Below are 22,064 nucleotides of genomic sequence, written 5' to 3'. Positions count from 1 at the left end.
ATTCAAAGATTGTTTCTGTCCTAATCCTTCCTAAGGAATTCTTCCTTTTAGAGTGGAATGGGAGGACTCCCCATCTGACTGCCCAAGAGTGCGCTAGCATAGATATGAGACAAGCAAAGTAAATGATAATTTTCTGATGTAGTTCAGCTTCAGTCTGAATTAAATATTTTTATGAGTCAATATTTGTTTCTTTTGCCCAGTTTAGCTCCTGTGAGTTAGAGATGTTAAAACTCATGTAGGACCTTCCTTCTCATTATTTAAATTTATGATCATGGGAACCCTCATGCCAAACAGAAAGTGCATCTAAAATGTAGCAGAAAGATGTACGCTGATATTCCTTAGCTTTCATTGCTCAAGAATTCTGAGATAAGTGGCTGTTCAGTTGTCTCTGCATAAATGATGAGAAGGTTCCTCTACAAATGAGTGATTGCTCTGCTTGCTTGTATCTGTTGTCTGCTTGTCTTTGTATGTTGTAATTCCTCATAAATAACTTAAAATCCATAATGATGTATTTTTTAAAGTTCCTGAGGTGCCTAAGGTGCCTAAAAGACCTCTGCCAGAAGAAAAAGTACCTGTTCCTGTTCCTAAAAAGGAAGCTCCACCAGCTAAAGGTACATCAGCTATTAGACAAATATAAAAACACAGCCTTCTGCCTGAGTCTCTGAATACCCAAATCCAGCAATTTATCTATTCTGATTTGATTGCTAGACCATTAACTTTCTTTTTCAGTACAGTCAAAGACAGGGATTCAGTTACTAAAAAAATAATATTTCTTTAACAAATCAAAACTGAGATAAATTACTTTCTGAGGACAAAGGAAGTGCAGACAGGACATTTGAGATTTAATTTTTGCTGTCACGATATTAGTGACATTTTGTAGTTAATCACTGAGAACAAGCAGATGAAGAAATTAATAAAAGGCTGTTGAACTACAGTGCCATATCAGTGAAACTCTAGTTCCCCACAGATTCCTAAAAAAGTAGGACCTTCATCAACCTAATAATGTGCCGGAGTGCATATGCTCTTAATAGGTGTTCTCTGTATCAGGCTCTACAAAAGATTAGTGTCATGAATAGCAGTTGTCAGTGGATGCTCATCGAGTTTCTGTACTAGTCTGGAGCTCTGTAATTTTCTGTTCAGAGCACTTAATTTGCCAGAAATTAATTTTGTGCTAACTTTTATAGTTGTTTCTTATATGGACTCTCAGAACAAAATCAGTGGGAAAGGTGGTGTTTGGTTTTGGTTTTTTTTTCCATAAAGACTTGGAGTCTTAAATTAAAAAAGAAGGAAATTAAAACCTTACCATATTCTCACCTGGCATTAATTAGATGTGATTGTTCATGAAATCTAATTGTTAAGGCTTATCGCAGTCAAAAATTCACCCAACAAGAGCAGTGTTTTTCTTTCAGTGAATAGTGAAGACTCTAGCTGTGTCAATCCAAGCAAAATAGTCCAGATGGGTGGCCTGCAAGGTCACCACTCAATAGCAATTGAGGATACTGTATTTTGTATTTTTCTAAATTATCTGACTCTTTGAATTGTTTGGTTTTTGTTTAACTTCTATTCTTACATAATGTTCATACTGCAAAAGATCTTAAAAAAAACACCTATGTCTTTAAAGTGCCAGCGGTGCCGAAAAAACCTGTTCCAAAAGAAAAAGGACTACCTGCTGTTCCTAAAAAGGAAATTACTCCACCAGCTAAAGGTATACTTCTTCCGCATTGTCCTCACGAATCATGAAGTCTGATTTCAGTCTTTTGTCTTCATTATTTGTTGAAAAAGATGTGTATATGTTTTATGTCCCCACAGTGTTTGTGATTGAGTCTTTTTTTGCCTGTTCGTTTCAAGTCATTTGTTAAAAATATGTGAGAGTCACTTTAAAAAATGTGTGTTCTGTCATTCAGCTCCATATGAAAGTAGTTCAGGAAGAAAGAATATTTTTGTTTCTTCTAAAAAGGGAGGACATTCCACCATCCAAATGTATAGCCATCTTTCAAGAATATTTTTTTAATATGTTATTCTTCTGTCTAATCTTCATAACATAGATGCTCTATCACGAAGCATTTAATCCTTTGTTGTTTCACAAATCTTCCTTCTTAGATTTGGTCTTCTTCTTTCTAACTTCTTCCAATTAACTTTGAAAGCCCTAAAAGTCAATTATATCTTAAAGGGCCAGCTGTCTTAAAAAGAACTGTCCCTGAAGAAAAGAAACCTACGCATACACCTGAAACAGAAGTTCCACCAATGAAAGGTAAAGGAACTTTTGATATGACATTTTATGGAAAGGAAATACTTGTGTTGTTTTTTGCAACTAACCCCTTCTAAAATGATCTTCACGCTCTTTACACCGTGGCAAGGTATCTAGTCTCTCAGTGCAGATTCAGCTCTCAGTGATCAATTGAAAACTCTGAGGAAAACATTTCAGATATGTACTATACATGTGCTAAACAGTAAATACATTTATTTATGAATGAAAACATGCTGAGGAGGTATTACTACTTACACTACTTCAAACCTTCAGTGCTTTTATATTTGTAATATAGTTGTGAATTTAGTTTAAACTGGGATTTTGAAGCCAATACAATGCTGTTGATATTGGTGAAGTAATAGGGCACACATCAGAAGGAAAAGCATGACAATACAGTGAGAAAAGCAAATGGCTTATGCTCTTTGAGAGCAGAAACTATACATTTCTTCATATAATTAATTGTTCCAGCAAGACAGTTCTAGAACTGTATAATATTTTATTCTTGACAAGGTACAGTATTTGGGACCTCAAAAGAACTTAGTTTTCTGGGTTTATATCTGTTTGGGATTTTAAAAGTTGAAAATTATTTTGAGGTTACTAAAAGAAAGCTAATGTCTTTGAAGTTCCTGAGTTTCATAAGAGAGCTGTCCTTGAAGAGAAAGTACCCACTATTATTCCCAGAGAAGAGGAGCCTCCTTTGTATGAAGGTACATCAATGACACATTTACCAAGCAGTAAATTGCAGAGAATATATTAATTCATCCTCTAGATTGTTCTGTAAAATATGAGACATTTTAAATTAATTTTTTTAATTATTTAAAAGTAATTTCCATCCATGTTTCTAAGATCCTCTGTCCCCCCAAATTTACTTATAGCTTAGCGTTTATAAAATGTTCTTTTCCCCTCTACATAGATACATATGTACATACAAGAAGCATAAATAAGAGAGAAACTAAGTTTCTGATCCAGGAAAGCACTTTAGCCACATTAGACCAAAGAAATGAACTTAAGTAGACACTGGTTTAAGAGCCATCCTGAGTAGGAATTAATTAATTTTTGAGCTGGCATGTAGAGAGTTAACACCAGATGAGGACATGTGAAATTCAATTGTAATGTCTATCTAATATACAGAACTAAGGAATTAGAACATAAAATTAAATATTTCTGTAAAATTGTTTTTTACTAATTGGGAATGGTCGCTTCTAACAATGGTAGGTAAATGATCAGGCTGAAATGAGATATAGAAATAATTTACGTTCAAACAGCTCCTTGTCCGTATACATGTCTGCATTTTTGCATTATAAGTTGTCTTTCTAATCTTGTCTTGTAAATAATATTAAAGTATGTAAAATAAACTAATATCTTTAAAGAGCAAGAAGTTTACAGAGAAGTTCCAACAGAAGAAAAAGTCCCCGTTATTATGCCTAGTGAACCAGAAGCTCCAGCAGCTAAAGGTACACCAACTATTCAAGCAATTTCTAAAGCAATATGTTCCCTAGAAATTAGTTGTTCATCTTCATCATTCCATCTGTGTGGCGATCTGTTATTTAACATGTTCATTCTAATGTTTCCTTAGATGCTATGTGTCTGTCATTGCTTCTTTGTTACTTACATTTTGTATATTATATTGTTCTTAAAAAAAATTAATATCTTTAAAGTACCTGCAGTGTCAAAGAAAACTGTCCCACTGAAGAAAATACCTGCTGCTGTACCTACAGAAATAGCTCCTCCAGCTAAAGGTACATGACCTCCAAATGTTTTTTCTCTAGCCTCTTTCAAAAGTGAGCTACCAAGTGAAAAACCCAACATGCTTGTTTTTCTTGAATAACATGACCAGGTGCTATATACAGTTTTCTTCCATTTGATTTCTTGTTGTAAAAGCAAATTTTCTGTTTGTTTTTATCTTAGAAAGAGACCATACATACAGGGAGATCAGCAATTTTAAACATAATCGTTTTTCAACCATGTACAAAGAATTCCAAAAATATTTCCACATCTTTCTTCACATTAAACTAATGAACAATTATTAAGACATAAAAATTCATCATTCAGAAAAAAAAAATCAAGGAACATTTTCTATAAGTTCTTATTTTAGTCTTGTGTTAGCAGTTGCTCAAACTGATTGATACATTCTGCATCAAGAATTTAACATTTAAAAAGACAAAATTAGACAAATACAAAGAAACTTACTAGACAGAAAGTTCATAGCAGGGCCAGGGATTAGCCATATATTTTTTGACTTCTTGTCTCATGTTCTATTTCCCAAAATACTGTCCCCGATGATATATTAAAAATAGAAAAAAAAGGTTCTGGTAGAAGTTGTTTTGCAGAAGCGCTCTTTGCATTCATGTCAGGGGCTTTAATAAAGTCAAGATTAAGGTAAGACTTTAAATCAGGACAAAATATAAAGCCACTTTTTTTTTTTTTCATAGAAACACAGTTTTATAATAAAATTCCAATGCTGAAGAACTCAGTATTTGAGTATAGTATAGTATCAGATATTTGAAACATAATTTTTAGTTAATTGTACTGGAATTTTGCCTTGTTTTTATAGGTAATTTTGAATATTTTTAAAAAAAACACCCTTTAAATTGCCAAAATTCCTAAAGATTGTTTAATAATTAAAAAAAACCCTAACTACTATCTTTTCAGAGAAGGGCAAATTCAGACCTGTAAGTACTGGGAGTTAGAAAGACAGTGAAATCCAGAGAGTGAAGTTGTTGAGCTGTATTCACAGGTTAATACTGTGTATTTTGATATTGTGCTAGTAGAATTTTTTATTGTTTTACAAAACTGTACTACTTATTTCCTAATGCAAATTTCTAAAAATAAATCAATATTTTTAAGTTCCTGAAGTACCAAAGAAAGCTGTCCAGAAAGAAAAAATACCTCCTGCTCTACCTAAAGAAGAAGCTTCATACCTTAAAGGTACAACAAATTTTGAGTAGGATTTGAAGGACAAAAAATATGTTTTAATATATAAATCTTTAACTTTTTTGAGAACATTCTGTCTACCATAAACTAGAGTTTAGTTAGCAGCTTTAGTTAGCTGCAACAGTATAAAATTAATTTAAAAATATATTAAATATTATGCCCCCTGTATTTGTTCTTAAGGGGAAAATTAGCTTCATGTACAAAAGAGACAATTTCAGGGAACTTGGATCAGTCTGGGCGGAAAAAAAAACAAAAGCAGAAAAAAAGCTTAGATAGACAGGGCCTAACTCTTTGCACTCAAGAAGTAGCTCAGTTTACAACAAATCACACATCTTTCTTCTGGCAAGCTGCAGAGGTTAGATCAGGATAGAATAGGAGATTTTTCCTTCCCTTGTTTGAAAGAATCCTCATTTTGAGATTAGATATAGAATAGATCTGTGTATCTTAAGATGAGCTTGAATATTTGATTGTATTTTTTTTATTTTTCACATTGTATGTGTTCTGAAGATTTCTAAGTTAATTTAAGTATTTAAACTAATATCTTTCAAGTACATGAAGTTTATGAGGAGGTGCACATAGAAGAAGAAATTTCTACGGTTCATAGAAAAGAGGAGGCTCCAGCACCTAGAGGTATCGATCTTCTTCATCATCTCTTCCTGCAATTTTCAAAGTCATGAACTCCAGGAAAATTAAATTATTTATGCTCATAGTTTAGTTCTTGTTCAATGTAACTAATATTTGTGTTCATTCTTTTAGTACCTTACTTATATTACAAATGGGTTTTTTTATGACTTGTCTTTCTATTCTATATAAATTCTTAAAAAGAACTAATATCTTTAAAGTGCCCACAGTCGTTAAGAAAGCTGTGCCAGAAGAAAAAGTGCCTATTGCTGTGCCTAAAAAACCAGAACCTACTCCTGTGCCCAAAAGACCAGAATCTCCACCATCTAAAGGTACTTTGATAGCCTAATAGAACCGAGGTCTTTTGTTGGTAATGTCTTTTCTGGTTTTTATCATGGTCCAGTTGTGTCAGATTAGTGGTATTTTTGTTGTATATGTCATTTTTCCTGTTTCTCAACTTGTCTTTAAGTCATAAAATTAAAATCAGTAAATATCTTTCAAGTGCCTGAATTGCCCAAGATAACTATTCCTGAAGAGAAACCTGTCCCTCTGCCTAAAAAGCCAGAAGCTCCACCAGCCAAAGGTATAGGTCAACATATCCTTTCCTTCTCCTTTTTCTTCAAGTTTCTTCTGTCCTTTGTTTTATTGTTGTTAATCATTAAAAATTATTTGAGTTTTTCAATTTCTTCTACCCAAGAGTAATCCATTGAGATGGCACAGAAATTGTACCAGAAACTAGTCAAAGGGACTAAAAAAAAGGAAAATTCTAGCTGAATCAATATGTAGTAAGATTTGCAGAACAAATATTTTCATTTCATGGGTGTTTATAGGTACTGTAAACAGTCTCAGAAATTCTATTGATAATCAAGCAAGAAGTATATATGCTTCCTCTTTCACACTGGTTATGTTAAACTTAGGGGTCAATTGATTTAATTTTGAATGGAAATAGCATTAGGCACAGAAGACGCTTATTACAATTCATTCAGGAATTTTAGAAGTCTGTCGGAACTAGCAGTTTGTGTGGCATGTCACCACTGCGTGAGAAAAGATCCCCAGCAAAGTCGCTTCAAACTGTAATTTGCCAGAGGGATAGAACCACGGAGACTTTTCAGAACATGTAACTGTTGTCATAGTATCCTTATAAATCTACTTGTTTTGTCTTGTTTCTCTGTATTGCATGTTTCATTTTTGTAATTCTTGGAAGTACATTAATATCTTTAAAGTGTCCAAGGTACCTAGGACATCTGTCTCAGAAAAGAAAGTAAATGTTGCTGTGCCTAAAAAGCCAAGAGTAACACCACCTAAAGCTTATCTGTCAATAATGGTGACTCTCTGAGGAGATTTCTCTTTCTCTTGGGCAATAGGGTTTATAGTAAAAGAAAAAATTTCCTTTTATTTCTCATTTATAAAAAATCCCAGTAGTATGTAATAGTATACAACATTTTTTCATGACATATCTCTTTATATCCGATCTTACATTGCATTCCAATACACTTCTTGGGAAACTCTTTCTTCTAAATAATTTACATATTTTAAAATGCCTTAAAGATAACAAAACTGAATGCTGTTTTCTTTAAAGTGCCAGAGGTGCCCAAGAAAACTCCAGAAGAGAAAGTACCTGTTGCTGTGCCTAAAAAAGTGGAACCACCACCAGCCAAAGGTATGTTGCACTACAGATAACTAAAATTTGGAAGAGAAAAAAAACTCTGCCTTAATTGTGCAGATTAGGTTTTTGATAGTTTGTTTGTGTCGTCCTGTTACTTTTATTTTCTGTGCCCACAGTTCCATATATACTACTGTTTTGAAAATCCTTCTTTTTGAATCATATCTATAATCAGTGTACCAGTGTGTTAGAAATACTGATGTGGCTGGGCAGAGATGAGACTGATACTTGAGAACCAGAGCAGAAATCTTAAAGAGTAAACAGGGCTTCTGTGATCTGAAATACTCCTGACTAACAGTGAAAAATTAGCCCCAAAAGAAAGTTTATTAATTTCAAAGTATAGAAGAAGTGATACAGGAGTCTAACACAGGAGAAAACCCTCTGTGTATACATGAAAAATTGATACCAAGAAGTCATCGTGCAGAAAAGAATGTGACAATGAATACAGAATGGACAGTCAAATGGGGATTCAGGAGGTGGTTGAATAAAATGGAAAAATGATGTAATGTAGAAGGCGAAGAAACTCCCAAAAACTTGGAGGTGTTTCCTCAGACTTTATAGGGACATAAAAGAACCTTAAGCCAATAAGCATGTCAAATCAATGGCTCCATTAAGAACCTCCCTACTTTGCAATTTCTACTGAAAGGTTTTGGACATAGCTGTAAGATTCTATATAAAACCTGAAAACAATCTCTTTCCTTAAAATGCCTGAAGCATCCAAGGAAGTAGTTGTAGAAGAGAAAATCAAGGTTGCTATTCCTAAAAAGCCAGAAGTACCATCAGCTAAAGACACTTGTCATTAATAAAACTCTAGCAATAATTTGTGCTACTTTCACTGATTTCCCCATCTTCCTATCTTATAAACTGTGATTTTTGTATTTTGTTTTTGGGAGTGCCCTCTCTACTCCTCTCAAATGACTCTCAACCTAGATTGAGAGCAAAAAGCCTATTTGGTAAAGGGTATTATCTTTAATTGATGTTAACTGGAATAATTTTGTTTGTTTATTTTTTCACTTTAATTCTATTTAAATGTCTTTAGATTCTTAGTATTAACATAATTATTAATTTTAAAGTGCCAGAAGTGCCCAAGAAAGTCCCAGATGAGAAAATACCAGTTACGGAGCCTAAAAAACCAGCAGTTCCACCAGCTAAAGGTACTTGTCATTACGAAAAAAATAACAGAATCAAACCCATCACTCTTTTATTGTTTTAACACTATAAAAGATAGTACCCAAGACCTCTGTTAGAATTTTCTTCTGTTGTGAAAGGTTTTTCAAATGAAGAAATGTGTTGTGTGAAAAAAAATAGATCTTGGTAATTAGTGTTCTCACTAAGACTGTTCTGTTGTTAAGCTTTAATGTTGTTTATGAAATTCTTATAATAAAAGTTACTAATATTTTTCAAGTGCCTGAGGTACCAAAGAAAGCGGTCCCAGAAGAGGTTTCAGTTAAAGTACCAAAGAAACCAGAACCTCCACCAACTAAAGGTAACTGCTGTACCCAATTAATGAAAGAAACCCCCTTCATTATCTAGAGTACCATTTTAGCATATTGGTAATTTACTTTTACCATAAATGTTCTATAAAATATTTTTGTTGTTTAAATTGTAGTTTTTGCATCTGTACCTCAGTGAGACATCAGAGAGAATTTTCTGCAGGCAAAAAAAAAAGTTGATATTCACATCCAAAACCACTGATGCTTTTGATGTCCCTGAGTTTTATTTCTTAGTGTCTTAACACTGCAGACATATGCTTGAATTTCTTAAAAATAAAATTAATTACTTTCCTTAAAGTGCCTGAAGTGCCCAAGAAAGTGGTTTCAGAAGAAAAAGTACACATTGAAGTTCCTAAAAAACCAGAACCTCCACCACCTAAAGGTACATGTTCAATATTGATAAAATTGCACAGAAATGTTAACCTTTCTCTAAAATTATCTTTTTAAAGTTTGTGTTATCCTCTTTTGTTATATTTTAATATTTATAAATGTTACAGATTGTGTTGTGTTCTTCACTTGTGAATAGCTCCCAGTAAGCAACAATGACTATTAATAGTGTGATTCAAGCAAGACAACAAAAAATACAGACTATTTATAAAGGATATTTTTTTCTGATGCTGTTTGGTAATTTTCACCTTGGAGCTACTGTTGCCTTTTTAATTCCTATTCTTCAAATTCCTGAAAGTAAAACAAATAAATATCTTTAAAGAACCTGAGGTGCCGAAGAAAGTTGTTCCAGAAAAGAAAATACCTGTGCCTAAAATAAAGGAACCTGAGGTTGTGCCAAAAGAACCAGAACCTGTGGTTGTCCCAGAACCAGAGGCTGCACCTGAAGAACCAGAACCTCTACCAGAGCAAGGTAAATCTCAACACTAATAAAATAACAAAAGCAATATTTTTCTTCTTTTCTTTAACATTGTGATTTTCCAGGCCTTCTCTTTTCTGAGATTCTAAATTCTACTTGTTCTATGTATCTGCATGTGTGTGTGAAACAGACATACGTGGGTCTTTTTGAAGAATAGTGACAAATACTCGATATCTGAATTGTCTCTATTTTATACTTCTATTCTTACTATTTTGGATTATTCTTACTATTCTACCCACTTGGATTCTTGAAAACAACCACAACTAATATCTTTAAAGTGATAATAGTAGAAGAAAAGAAAGTACCCATTCTAGTACCTAAGAGAAGATATTGATGTGATTGAAATACCAGAAGCTCCACCAAGAAAAGCTAGATGTCATCACTACTAATTCTTGAAAGAGTCTTCAGCTTATTACCTGCAACATTATTAATATCTTTTGTCCTGTCCATTCTGTTTATAATTATCATGGATTTTACTTATAGCTTAAGTTATACTATCAGTGCACGTGCACTTGCATATGGGGGCATGAGGTTTGGGGACAGGGTGGGTGTGTACAGCAGAGAGAAAAGCCAAGATGTGGTATATTCATTCTTAAAAAGGCCAACATAAATGATTGATACCTGATATGTTTTTAATGTTTTCATTGTAATTGTGGGTTTATGTTTTATGATTCACTTAAATTTGGTATGATTGCCTGTGCAGTTGTTAAATTTAGAACTAATATCTTTTATGTACATAAAGTGGCCAAGACAACTTTCCCAGAAAAGAAAGTACCTGTTCAAGTTTCCCGGAAACCAAAGCCCATTGCAGGACCCCCAAAACCAAAGCCTCAAGACGTAGAACTTCAAGAACCGGAACCTGCTAGAGTGGCCCGAAAAGAAAAGCCTGTTATGGCACCCCAAAAACTAGAACGTGTTGTGGCATCTGAGGAGTCTGCAACTGTTTTGGCACCCCAAAAAACAGAATCTGTTGTCGCATCCCAAAAAACAGAGCATGTTTTGGTGCCTGAGAAACCAGAGTTTGTTGTGGTACCTGAGGAACCTAAGACTGATGTGGCATCCCAAAAAGTAAAGCATGGTGTGATACCGGCTAAACAAAAGCCTGTTTTGGAACCCCAAAAAACAGAACATGTTGTAGCGCCTGAGAAACCAGAGTTTGTTATGGTACCTGAGGAACCCAAGCTTGATGTGCCATCCCAAAAGCTAAAGCATGGCGCAGTGCCCTCAAAACAAAAGCTTATTGTGAAAACCCAAAAAACAGAGCCGTTCATGGCCCCTGAGGAACCTGAGGTCACTGTGGTGCTTGAGGTATCAGAGACAGTTGCATCAACCCAAAAATCAGAGCATGTTGTGGTGGCCCCCAAAACAAAAACTTTTCCGCCACCCCCAAAAACAGAGCTTGTTGTAGCACTTGAAGAAACAGAGTTTCTTGCAGAATTCCAAAAGTCAGTGCCTATTGCAGTGTCCAGAAAATCAAAGCCTGTTGTGGCACCATGCAAGCCAGAACCTGTCGTGGTGCCTGAGGAACCAGAACCAATTTTACCGCCCCAAAAACTAGAGCCTTCTATGGCACTTCGAAAACCAAAGCCTGAAGTGGCATCCAAAGAACCAGAGCCTGTTTTGGCACCTGAGGAACCACCACCAGCCAAGCTGACCGAAAAGCAAGAGAGTGTTGCTATACCTAAAAAGAGAGCAGCTCTACAGTCTAAAGGTACCTCTTACAAATAGGATCTCTTTTTCTTCTTTTGAGTATACTATGTTTCACTGTTCATCTTAAAGCTTAATACACATAACTAAAAGATACTAATATCTTTAAAGAGCCTGCGGTGCCCAAAAAGGCTGTCCCAGAAGAGAAAATTCCTGTAGCTGTTCCTGAAAAATCAGAACCTCCATCAGCCAGAGGTACATGTTATGATGAATACATGAAAAACACATCTAATCTTCTCTTAAGTGTTATCTTAACCTCTTTTGTCCTGTCTGTCATTTTGAATCTGAGGTTTTAAATGATACTTGCCAAGCAAATTGCACTGAGTATAAGCGTGTGCCAAATTGTTACTTCAGAACATTTCTGTTGTCCTCTGTGTTTCAGTCTCTGTACTTATGTTCAGTTGTATTGTAACTGTAAAATTAAATGCACTAATATCTTTGAAGTGCCCGAGATGCCTGAGAGGGCTGTCCCAGAGGAGAAAGTGCCCATTGCTGCACCTAAAAAAACAGGAGCTCCACTTGCTAAAGGTACATAGAATCATAGAATCATAGAATGGTTTAGGTTGGAAAGGACCTTGAAGATCATCGAGTTCCACCCCCCCTGCCATGGGCAGGGACACCTCCCACTAGACCAGGTTGCCCAAGGCCATGTCCAGCCTGGCCTTGAACACCTCCAGGGATGGGGCCTCAACAACCTCTCTGGGCAACCTGTTCCAGTGCCTTACCACCCTTAAAGTGAAAAACTTCTTCCTTATGTTTAATGGAAGGGTTTTTGTTTTTTTAAATGAATCTCATTTTAAATTGATCTTTCACTGAATACTCTGATATCTAAAATGTGAGAGAGATGCAACAAATATGAGTTTCTGTGCAGGGGAGTTAAATGTTTCCCCAACTAAAACCATCCAAACTTTTGTTGTACTGTTTTGGTTTTTTTTTTGCATATTCAAAAGGTTCAGGAGGTAAGATCTGATTTCATAAGCTATAGCAATAAATCAAGCAGGTATGATGAACTCCTGCCTACCAATAAATGCCAAAACAAGTAAGAGAATGAATGCATAAACTGTTGTTCACATTATTAGTAGGGATGGTTTAGTACATGGCTTAGTGGGACTTGGCAGCATTAGGTTTACGGTTGGACTCGATGATCTTAAAGGTCTTTTCCAACCTAAATGATTCTATGATTCTATGAGAAAGGACAAAATAAGCAGAAACATAAGGTTTCAGCAGAGAATAGCAGCTTCTGTACACACAGCAAAATAATTGCAAATGTCTCTATGTACCTATCTTGCCATGGGCAGCATCATGGAGCAGAATATTTTCTTTAAACAGTTAATTATAATTTGCCTGTATTTTGGTCATATGTCAACATTCTCCACTCTGTGATTTGTGAGTTATTAGATTGTATAAATAGCACCGAAGAGCTGTAAAGTTCCTGTGAACACCTAATTTATTGAGCCTTTTAAGAGGCATTTAAGAGACATCAGATTGATCAGGATAAGAGACTTTATAATTGAAATAGTAAAAAAGTTACATAAGATACTCTAAAACTGTACATAACATAGATAGATGCAGTACTGCAACATTTCATTTCCTTTAGAAAGTCCCAAGTACTGGCCAGAGAAGTAAACATTCCCTCTGCCACCAGATTCTCTCCATCTGAAATACAAGGACTTTCCTCAAGTGAAGTACCACCTCACAGAGATGATATTTAAAGCATTTAAATAATTTAAATTAATATAACAGGAAACAGTTATAAGCAACGTCTAGAGATTAGAATGGAAGCCAGAGCTGTTGCAAGAAAGAACATGCAAAGGAAAAAAAAAAAAAGAGAGGAAACATACAAAGGCAGAAAAAGAAAGGTGAAGTCAACTTGAAGGATAAAGATAGTGATAACATCCAAGTGACAAGTGAAAAGATGACAGTGACTGCCAAAAACAGCACAGAACACAAAATCATGAATGATACATGACTGATACTTAAATACAGTAGGATTCCATAAATAAGTCAGCTGTTAAGATCAGCTGTTACAAAGAGGGAATGGGTTTTCTACATTTCTACCTTGACTCAGAAACTAAACACAGAATTCCCATCTCTTGTGTGATGTATTTGACACCCTGGTCATTCCACATGTTTGAAGGAAAGCATAGCTGATGACTGACTGTAACCACAGCACTTTCTCAAAGAAGACTGTGTACGTGTATTATTGATTGTCTTATTGTTTCATGCACAAAACTAAAATATACTAATATCTTTGAAGTGCTCAAGGTGCCCAAGAAAGGTGTTCCAGAAGAGCCCACACCTGTAACTGTGCCAAAAAAGCCAGAACTTGCACCAGTTCGAGGTACCTGTTGCCCTGTGCATCAGTCTGAATGAGTCTGTTTCTTACTGTCTTACATGTTACTTCTGCTATCTGTTATCCTGTCCATTTGCAATTACCTGAAATTTCTACATTCTGTGCTGTGTATCAATTCTATTGTTAGAATGGCAAATACATAGGGAACATGTGGGACTTTCCCTATCTCCATACATGTTCAAAATATAAAATTCTATATATCAAAACTGATAAGATACATGGAAAAGAGCGTTCTACCTTGGATTTTCAATTTAAATGTCTGTCATTATAATTTTGCCAAGAATCTCAGGTAATATAAATGGGTATTTTACCCAAAGTATTTTTCTTTAACCGCTACCAACTGGCAACCCTGTCCCATTGTGTGGTAGTAACAACCAGATGCAGTCATGACACAGCAAATTAAAAAAAGTCAAAAAAAAAATAGAAAAAACATAAAAACTGGTCCCTTCAGAGAGAAGGAGGAGGAAAGGCGGGTTCTATGGACTGTGAAGGAACCAAAGTTCCTCTGGGAAAGGAAGTCCCAAAGTAAAAAAAAGGACATACCTAGATAGGACAGTAGTATATTAAGTCTTGAGCATATGTGATCTGAGCCTAGATCCCAAATAACAGATATTCTAAACTCATTAGTAAGTGCAGTGCTTATTCAAATGCATGGTAGATACGGATAGTCTTCATTCTGTGGTCAAATTTCATATGAGAAAAACATACGGCTGTAGTCATACATTGATGTAACTTTTTTCTAACCATAAGCTCATGGGGATCCAAGAAAGTGGGTTCTGCAAATCTACAATTGAATTGCATGTAGTTATTAGGAATAAGACCACCAGATTTTCTGTATATGTGCAGAATAATTCTGCATCACATGAAGAACGAGAGCAAGGGAACTTGCTCGCTCCGCAGGTACCCCTCTTCCCCTCTCCAAATGCAATTTCTAAATACAGGATTATAGAAGTCCTGAAACCTCAGTAAGTCAAAAACTCCCACATACTTGTACTGTAAAAGAGTTGAAAAAACAGAACAGAAATAGAGGAGAGAAATAGTAATGATGATGGATTTTCTGTTCCTCACGCTGTCAGGGCCCGCACTGCTGAATGCCAAACACCAGCAGATTTATGAGAAATGGCAACAAAGGAGATACGGGCCAAGGTTGCTCCCAGGGAAAAGTCAGATCCCAGCGGCACTGAGAATGACAGTCTCTCTTCCCAGGGAGCGAATGCTGCTGAGTGCTGAGGAGGTGTATCCCAATTCACACCTCACCCTCGAGCTGTACCTAAACATAGCCAACAGTTTTCTCACAGAACCTCTGTGGCATCAGCGCTCTCGGCCTGTGCCTGTGCCCGTGTGTGCTTTTGTACGTTAGTGAGTGAGTGAGTGAGAGAGAGACACGGGTTGATACCGTGAGACCAGTTTGGGTACCTTCATGAACACATCTCTAGTTTATGTTTCATTGTTCATCTTCCTGTTTATTGTATAAAACTGACTGTTACTAATATCTTTGAAGTACCTGAGGTGCCCAGGAAGGCTGCTCGTGGGGAAAAAGTACCTGTGCCCATTGCCAAAGCACCAGAGCTTCCAGCACCCAGAGGTACCTGTCTTCACAGCTAACTTAACAAAGCAGATACTTGGTCTTCTTCTCTTAAGCGTTGTCCCACCCTCTCTTGGACTGTCTCTGTTTCCCATGTGAGATTCTCAAGGTGGTGCATGCTGGGTAAACAGTGCTGTGCGTGTGTGAGGTTTTGAGCTGGTGGTTGTGATGTTCTGTGTCTGTGTTGCCCTGGTTTTTGCTCCGACTTGGCACATGTTTTCACCAGTGTAAAATGAAACACACTAATATCTTTGAAGTGCCCGAGATGCCTGAGGCAGAAGTCCCAGAAGAGGAAGAGGAGGAGGAAGCACCAGAAGAGGTGGCACCAGTTGCTGAGCCTGAAGAGCCAGAAGCTCCTCCAGCTGAAGGTATACGGTGGTGTTCTGAAAGAGCCTGCCGTGCCCTCCGGGTTGCTGCAGTAGAGTGCCCTTTGTCATTCTGTGTTCTGTGGGGAGGGGTGAGAGCGGCATTTGGTCATCTGGTGCCTGCAGGAGAGGGTGGGGCTCGTTAGGGAGCGGTCTCTTGTAAGCTGGTACTTTTGGCTCTTTGCTACAAGTAAGCCAGCTGAATGAAGAGTGGTTGTCTGAAGAGGACTGCCTGGTAGTCTGTCATGGGTTTAGTTCCCTGCTTTGCTGCTTGCCATTTGGCTGTTTGTTGACCTTAAGTTCGGTCAAGTAAAAGGAACTAATATCTTTAAAGTCCCTGAGGTGGCCGAGGAGGAAGAGCTGGAAGAGGAGGTGCCAGTGGTCATTCCTCCAAAGCCTGTGGCTGTGCCCAAGAAACCTGTGGCTGTGCCAAAGAAACCAGAAGTTCCACAACCTAAAGGTATATCTTCTGGGGGAAGTTGTTTTTTATTTTAGTGTATTGATTAATATTTTCATTTGTTATCCCTTCTTTTGTTTAAGGTTTATGTGTCCACTACCCCTTGCCTATGCTGTGCCTGTCTTTGCGTATGTGACTAACCAACCAGTCACTAGACGAATGTTAGAGTGTTAGAAACATCTAAACTCTTTGTTTTTATCATAAGTGTTATTATCTTTTGTATTTTTTCAACTATGAAATTAAGAGGAAATAATATCTTTAAAGTGCTCAAGGTGCCCAAGAAAGCTGTCCCACAAGAAAAAACACCCGTTGCTGAACCCAAAAAAACAGAACCACCAACAGCCAAAGGTACATGTCATCACTATTAGTATCATCATTAGAAAGAAACATCATGCTCTTCTGGATTTAAGTTGGACTAATTTTTCTGGTGATGACCTATCAGAAATAGATGCATAAGAAATATGAAGTGCAAGATGGAGTGTCAAAAACATGACAGAAAAACTAGATACAATTCCTTGAAAAATATCTGCAGCTTTCTGAACTTTTTGTAAAGTTTAAGAATTAACATTTACTGAATGCTTAGTTTAAACAGAATAATATGTTGTTCTGAAGAAAAGCCTGCAAATAAGTCTTCAGTTTAAAGAACATAATGTTGCATCCCTGAATATTCTGATAGACTGTATTGCTGGTTGACAGCAGTAGTATCAGTTCTCTACATCTTTAAAAGTAATTTAATTCCAGTATACATGAGGTAGATTTGCTGGCAAAAGACTAGATATATATACTAATGGTCTTATTATCACATGTAAGTGTCATTAATACAATCCAAAAGAGAGGAGAGAAAGTATGTATGTCCGTAGACAACAGAATCTAAAAGACAGGAACTCTGGAAAACTGAAAATGAAGAGGAGGTGTAAAGAATGGAAATAATTGCTAGAATAAAAGTGGTAATGACAAATCAAATGTTATTTTCCTAAAAAAAAAAAAGTATATATATTATGTTACAATGATAAAGTAGTCATGAACAATAGAAGACTGATACTCAAATACAGTAGGATTCCATAAATAAGTCAGCTGTTAAGATCAGCTGTTACAAAGAGGGAATGGGTTTTCTACATTTCTACCTTGACTCAGAAACTAAACACAGAATTCCCATCTCTTGTGTGATGTATTTGACACCCTGGTCATTCCACATGTTTGAAGGAAAGCATAGCTGATGACTGACTGTAACCACAGCACTTTCTCAAAGAAGACTGTGTACGTGTATTATTGATTGTCTTATTGTTTCATGCACAAAACTAAAATATACTAATATCTTTGAAGTGCTCAAGGTGCCCAAGAAAGGTGTTCCAGAAGAGCCCACACCTGTAACTGTGCCAAAAAAGCCAGAACTTGCACCAGTTCGAGGTACCTGTTGCCCTGTGCATCAGTCTGAATGAGTCTGTTTCTTACTGTCTTACATGTTACTTCTGCTATCTGTTATCCTGTCCATTTGCAATTACCTGAAATTTCTACATTCTGTGCTGTGTATGTTACGCATTCAACCATCTAGTATTTTGTATAAACAACCCAAATGATACTTAGAATTTACTGATTTGTTTTCATATTCTGAATGAGAAGAAACTGAAATGTTATATTTTAAAAACAGATCATAAGTTTTTCAGAATACTGCCAAATTTAGTTGTCTTAAATTGACACAGTGAATATCTCCATGACTCTCTTGTCTTTCTCATTTAGTTTATATGATAGACATGAATCTTTCAAAATGAAAAATCAGTTTTTACTCAGAAATGCACATATGATGGCAGTAAGAAGAAGTGACGGCATATCAAGTGTTAAAAGAAAATGCTGATAATTTTAGAGTTTATAATGGAGAACAAATAGTTATAAAAACTGGTGAACCATACAGGCTGTGGAAGTTGCCACAGTGAAATGAAGATGGAGGCAAGAGAGCTAAATAGGGGAAGAAAATAAGACAATAAAAAGAAAAGCATAAAGAAAGAATGAAAATGGGGGACAGAAATAGGGACAGGGGAGAAATACTGGATTCCTCACGCTGTCACTGCCCACACTGCTGAACGCCAAACACCAGCAGATTTATGAGAAATGGCAACAAAGGAGATACGGGCCAAGGTTGCTCCCAGGGAAAAGTCAGATCCCAGCGGCACTGAGAATGACAGTCTCTCTTCCCAGGGAGCGAATGCTGCTGAGTGCTGAGGAGGTGTATCCCAATTCACACCTCACCCTCGAGCTGTACCTAAACATAGCCAACAGTTTTCTCACAGAACCTCTGTGGCATCAGCGCTCTCGGCCTGTGCCTGTGCCCGTGTGTGCTTTTGTACGTTAGTGAGTGAGTGAGAGAGAGAGAGACACGGGTTGATACCGTGAGACCAGTTTGGGTACCTTCATGAACACATCTCTAGTTTATGTTTCATTGTTCATCTTCCTGTTTGTTGTATAAAACTGACTGTTACTAATATCTTTGAAGTACCTGAGGTGCCCAGGAAGGCTGCTCGTGGGGAAAAAGTACCTGTGCCCATTGCCAAAGCACCAGAGCTTCCAGCACCCAGAGGTACCTGTCTTCACAGCTAACTTAACAAAGCAGATACTTGGTCTTCTTCTCTTAAGCGTTGTCCCACCCTCTCTTGGACTGTCTCTGTTTCCCATGTGAGATTCTCAAGGTGGTGCATGCTGGGTAAACAGTGCTGTGCGTGTGTGAGGTTTTGAGCTGGTGGTTGTGATGTTCTGTGTCTGTGTTGCCCTGGTTTTTGCTCCGACTTGGCACATGTTTTCACCAGTGTAAAATGAAACACACTAATATCTTTGAAGTGCCCGAGATGCCTGAGGCAGAAGTCCCAGAAGAGGAAGAGGAGGAGGAAGCACCAGAAGAGGTGGCACCAGTTGCTGAGCCTGAAGAGCCAGAAGCTCCTCCAGCTGAAGGTATACGGTGGTGTTCTGAAAGAGCCTGCCGTGCCCTCCGGGTTGCTGCAGTAGAGTGCCCTTTGCCATTCTGTGGGGAGGGGTGAGAGTGGCATTTGGTCGTCTGGTGTCTGTATGTACCTGACCTTTAGCTTGGTCAAGTAAAAAGTACTAATATCTTTAAAGTGCCTGAGGTGGCAGAGGAGGAAGAGCTGGAAGAGGAGGTGCCAGTGGTCATTCCTGCAAAGCCTGTGGCTGTGCCCAAGAAACCGGTGGCTGTGCCAAAGAAACCGGTGGCTGTGCCCAAGAAACCTGTGGCTGTGCCCAAGAAACCAGAGCCTGTGGCTGTGCCAAAAATACCAGAGCCTCTGCCTGTCCTTAAAAAACATAAAGTTCCTTCAGATAAAGGTATATACATCAGTGTCTGAGCCTCTCCTTTTCTTTATTCTCTGAATACTTTTCCCCTTGTTTTACTGATGTACACAGTGCTTAGATATCTGAGTGAATAATCTTAAAATTTTTTCTTTGTGTTTTGAATGCCTTACTCTTTTCAGTCTTTGCGCTTTTTACTGCATGCCTTTGGATGTACATATGTATCTTAATGTTCACAAAAATGAAAATTTACTAATATCTTTAAAGCACCTGAAGTGCCAGAAAGAACTGTCCCAGAAGAGAAAGAGTCCTTTACAGCACCTAAAAAGCCAGAATTTAAAAGGCCAGAGCCTCCTCCAGCCAAAGGTATATATTACCAGGAGGCATCTCCTGAGAAGGAATGTTTTCTATTCTTCTCTCTTTCTTTGTTCATAACTGAGTCTATAAAATGTGTCAGTTGTATGTGGACTAACTTGGGCACAAACAGTCTTTAATGATTATGGCCACTGTTACTGTGATTTTTGTCTGTGTCCTTTTTCTGTTTCATATGTACATTTATATACATGAAAATAAAAGGAACTAATATTTTTTAAAGTGCCTGAGGTGCCCAAGATACCTGTCCCGGAGGAGAAAGTACCTGTTGCTGTTCCTAAAATACCTGAACCACTCCCAAGTGAAGGTATATGCCATCATAGCTATTACTGTAAGGACAATCTCTTGTCCTCTTCTTCCAAACATAAGCTTTAAAATAGATGTTGTCCTTTTTTTCCCCCATTGTAATGTTTTTAAATTGTTTACTTCATATTTTAGGTGGTACCAGTCTGTTTCTTGTATCTACTATTATATTTTCATATTTGGAAGTGAAATATCACTTTCAAAATTAAATATTTTCAAGTCACCTGTGCTCCTACACTTTTTCCTAAGAAAGTGTGTCTTTCTTTAAGATAAGAATCAATTCCCACAAAATTTGAGTCTCTTAAAACCTAGTGTTTATATTGCTGTTATAATCTTAAACAAATTGAGAGCCTTGAAGTTTTTATTCTTTCCACTTACAATGACTCATCCATAAATTTAATGTTTAGTTAATACTGTACACATAAAAGATATTATCCTTCAGACAGCCCTGATTCATTCTTACATAGAGAGAGAGCAGTTTTTCAAAAGCATGCATTAACTGCAGAGGTAACAGGTACTGAGCGAATAGTTACCCTAACATGTATTTGTCTGTGTCTATTGGAGTAGCTTTCTTTTTAGTGATATCTACATAATTGTTCATGTGAAACAATCTTATAATTGGAAACTTATACCAGTTGTCAATATTCCTTAAAGAATATGAAATTGTAAAGGAGATTGAGCCTGAAGAAGCGGAAGAAATTCCAGTTGCAGAAGCAGAAGAAGCTTTACCAGTTGAAGGTATACAAAGTACCTACCTAGAGGCTGCCGGACACCTTTCTTTCATTGCTGTGCAGTTTTCTTCTTGCTCTGTCATTCTTCACACCCGTGCCTCTGTGTTGTAGGTCTCTGCATAATTCCTCCTCTGTTATTATGTTTTGGAAATGTGTTCTGATCTCTTAATTCTAAGTGCAACATAGAGGTTATTTTAAATGCTTTCACTTTGTTTCTTGTCAACCAGAGTCTTCCTGTCATTTGGTTTCGCACCTTTGTTCTCATGTTACTAACATGCTATTTAAAGTCATCTTGGGTATTCGTATTGCGGGGTGCTACAAAGCGATAACCTAAAGCTCTTTCGTCTTGCCATTTAATTCAATAAGAATTTTTCACTGGCTTCATTGGAAGAGGAAAATGACCTTCTTTACATTTGTACATTAGTCTTCACATAAATACTGTAGTAGTGAATTTATAGTAAATCTACCTAATATTATTTAAAGCGCCAGAACCTGAAAAGAAGATCCCTGAAAAGCGAAAACCACCACCACCTACTGCACCAACAGAAGATATTAAATTGGCAAAAGAGCTCCTTAAAGGTATAATCATCTGAAGCCACAATTTAACAGTGGGAACTCAAACATATAATCTATTTAAATTATACTGATGAATCTCGAAAAGCATGCTTTTAAACCTATCACTTTGGATCTTTTTTTTTCTTCTCTAATTTACTATTGCTCTAATGGTGCGCCTTACTAATGTTCAATCCCTTACGAATTTTTACCAGGGCTATGCCAAGTCAGTTTATATGCATTCTTTTCAACAGTTATGGAAAAAAATTATTAAAAAAAATCTTAACCAAGTTAACACATTCTTCTACCCTTAACATAATTCTTCTATCTTTAATACGTTCTTATAAATGAAAAGAATCCCCAGCAGTAACTTGCTGGTGTTACTATGCGAACACAGGTTTCAGATCAGCTGTGCTTCCTACAGATCACCTGACTTCTTCTAAACAGTTAATCAGCCAGAATCTTGGCTTTGTAGCTCTTAAGCTTTTTCTTATGTCAATAGTATCAATCAGTTGTTTGGATTT

General features: G+C 36.8%; 1 protein-coding gene across 1 annotated transcript in view; it reads left to right on the top strand.

Moving 5' to 3' along the window:
* TTN (titin) overlaps positions 1 to 22,064 on the top strand; it is a 244,945-nt gene that overhangs the window by 112,916 nt on the left and 109,965 nt on the right. The window contains 12 exon segments of the mRNA XM_009885623.1: positions 522 to 611; positions 1,622 to 1,705; positions 6,306 to 6,386; positions 7,383 to 7,463; positions 8,540 to 8,620; positions 8,872 to 8,952; positions 9,258 to 9,341; positions 9,669 to 9,818; positions 15,727 to 15,837; positions 16,169 to 16,294; positions 16,556 to 16,639; positions 21,472 to 21,567. Coding sequence (XP_009883925.1) covers positions 522 to 611; positions 1,622 to 1,705; positions 6,306 to 6,386; positions 7,383 to 7,463; positions 8,540 to 8,620; positions 8,872 to 8,952; positions 9,258 to 9,341; positions 9,669 to 9,818; positions 15,727 to 15,837; positions 16,169 to 16,294; positions 16,556 to 16,639; positions 21,472 to 21,567 — 1,149 coding nt within the window.

This window comes from Charadrius vociferus, unplaced genomic scaffold, assembly GCF_000708025.1.
Source record: "Charadrius vociferus isolate BGI_N301 unplaced genomic scaffold, ASM70802v2 scaffold315, whole genome shotgun sequence".
Lineage (NCBI taxonomy): Eukaryota > Metazoa > Chordata > Aves > Charadriiformes > Charadriidae > Charadrius > Charadrius vociferus.
This window is presented reverse-complemented; position numbering and strand designations above follow the sequence as displayed.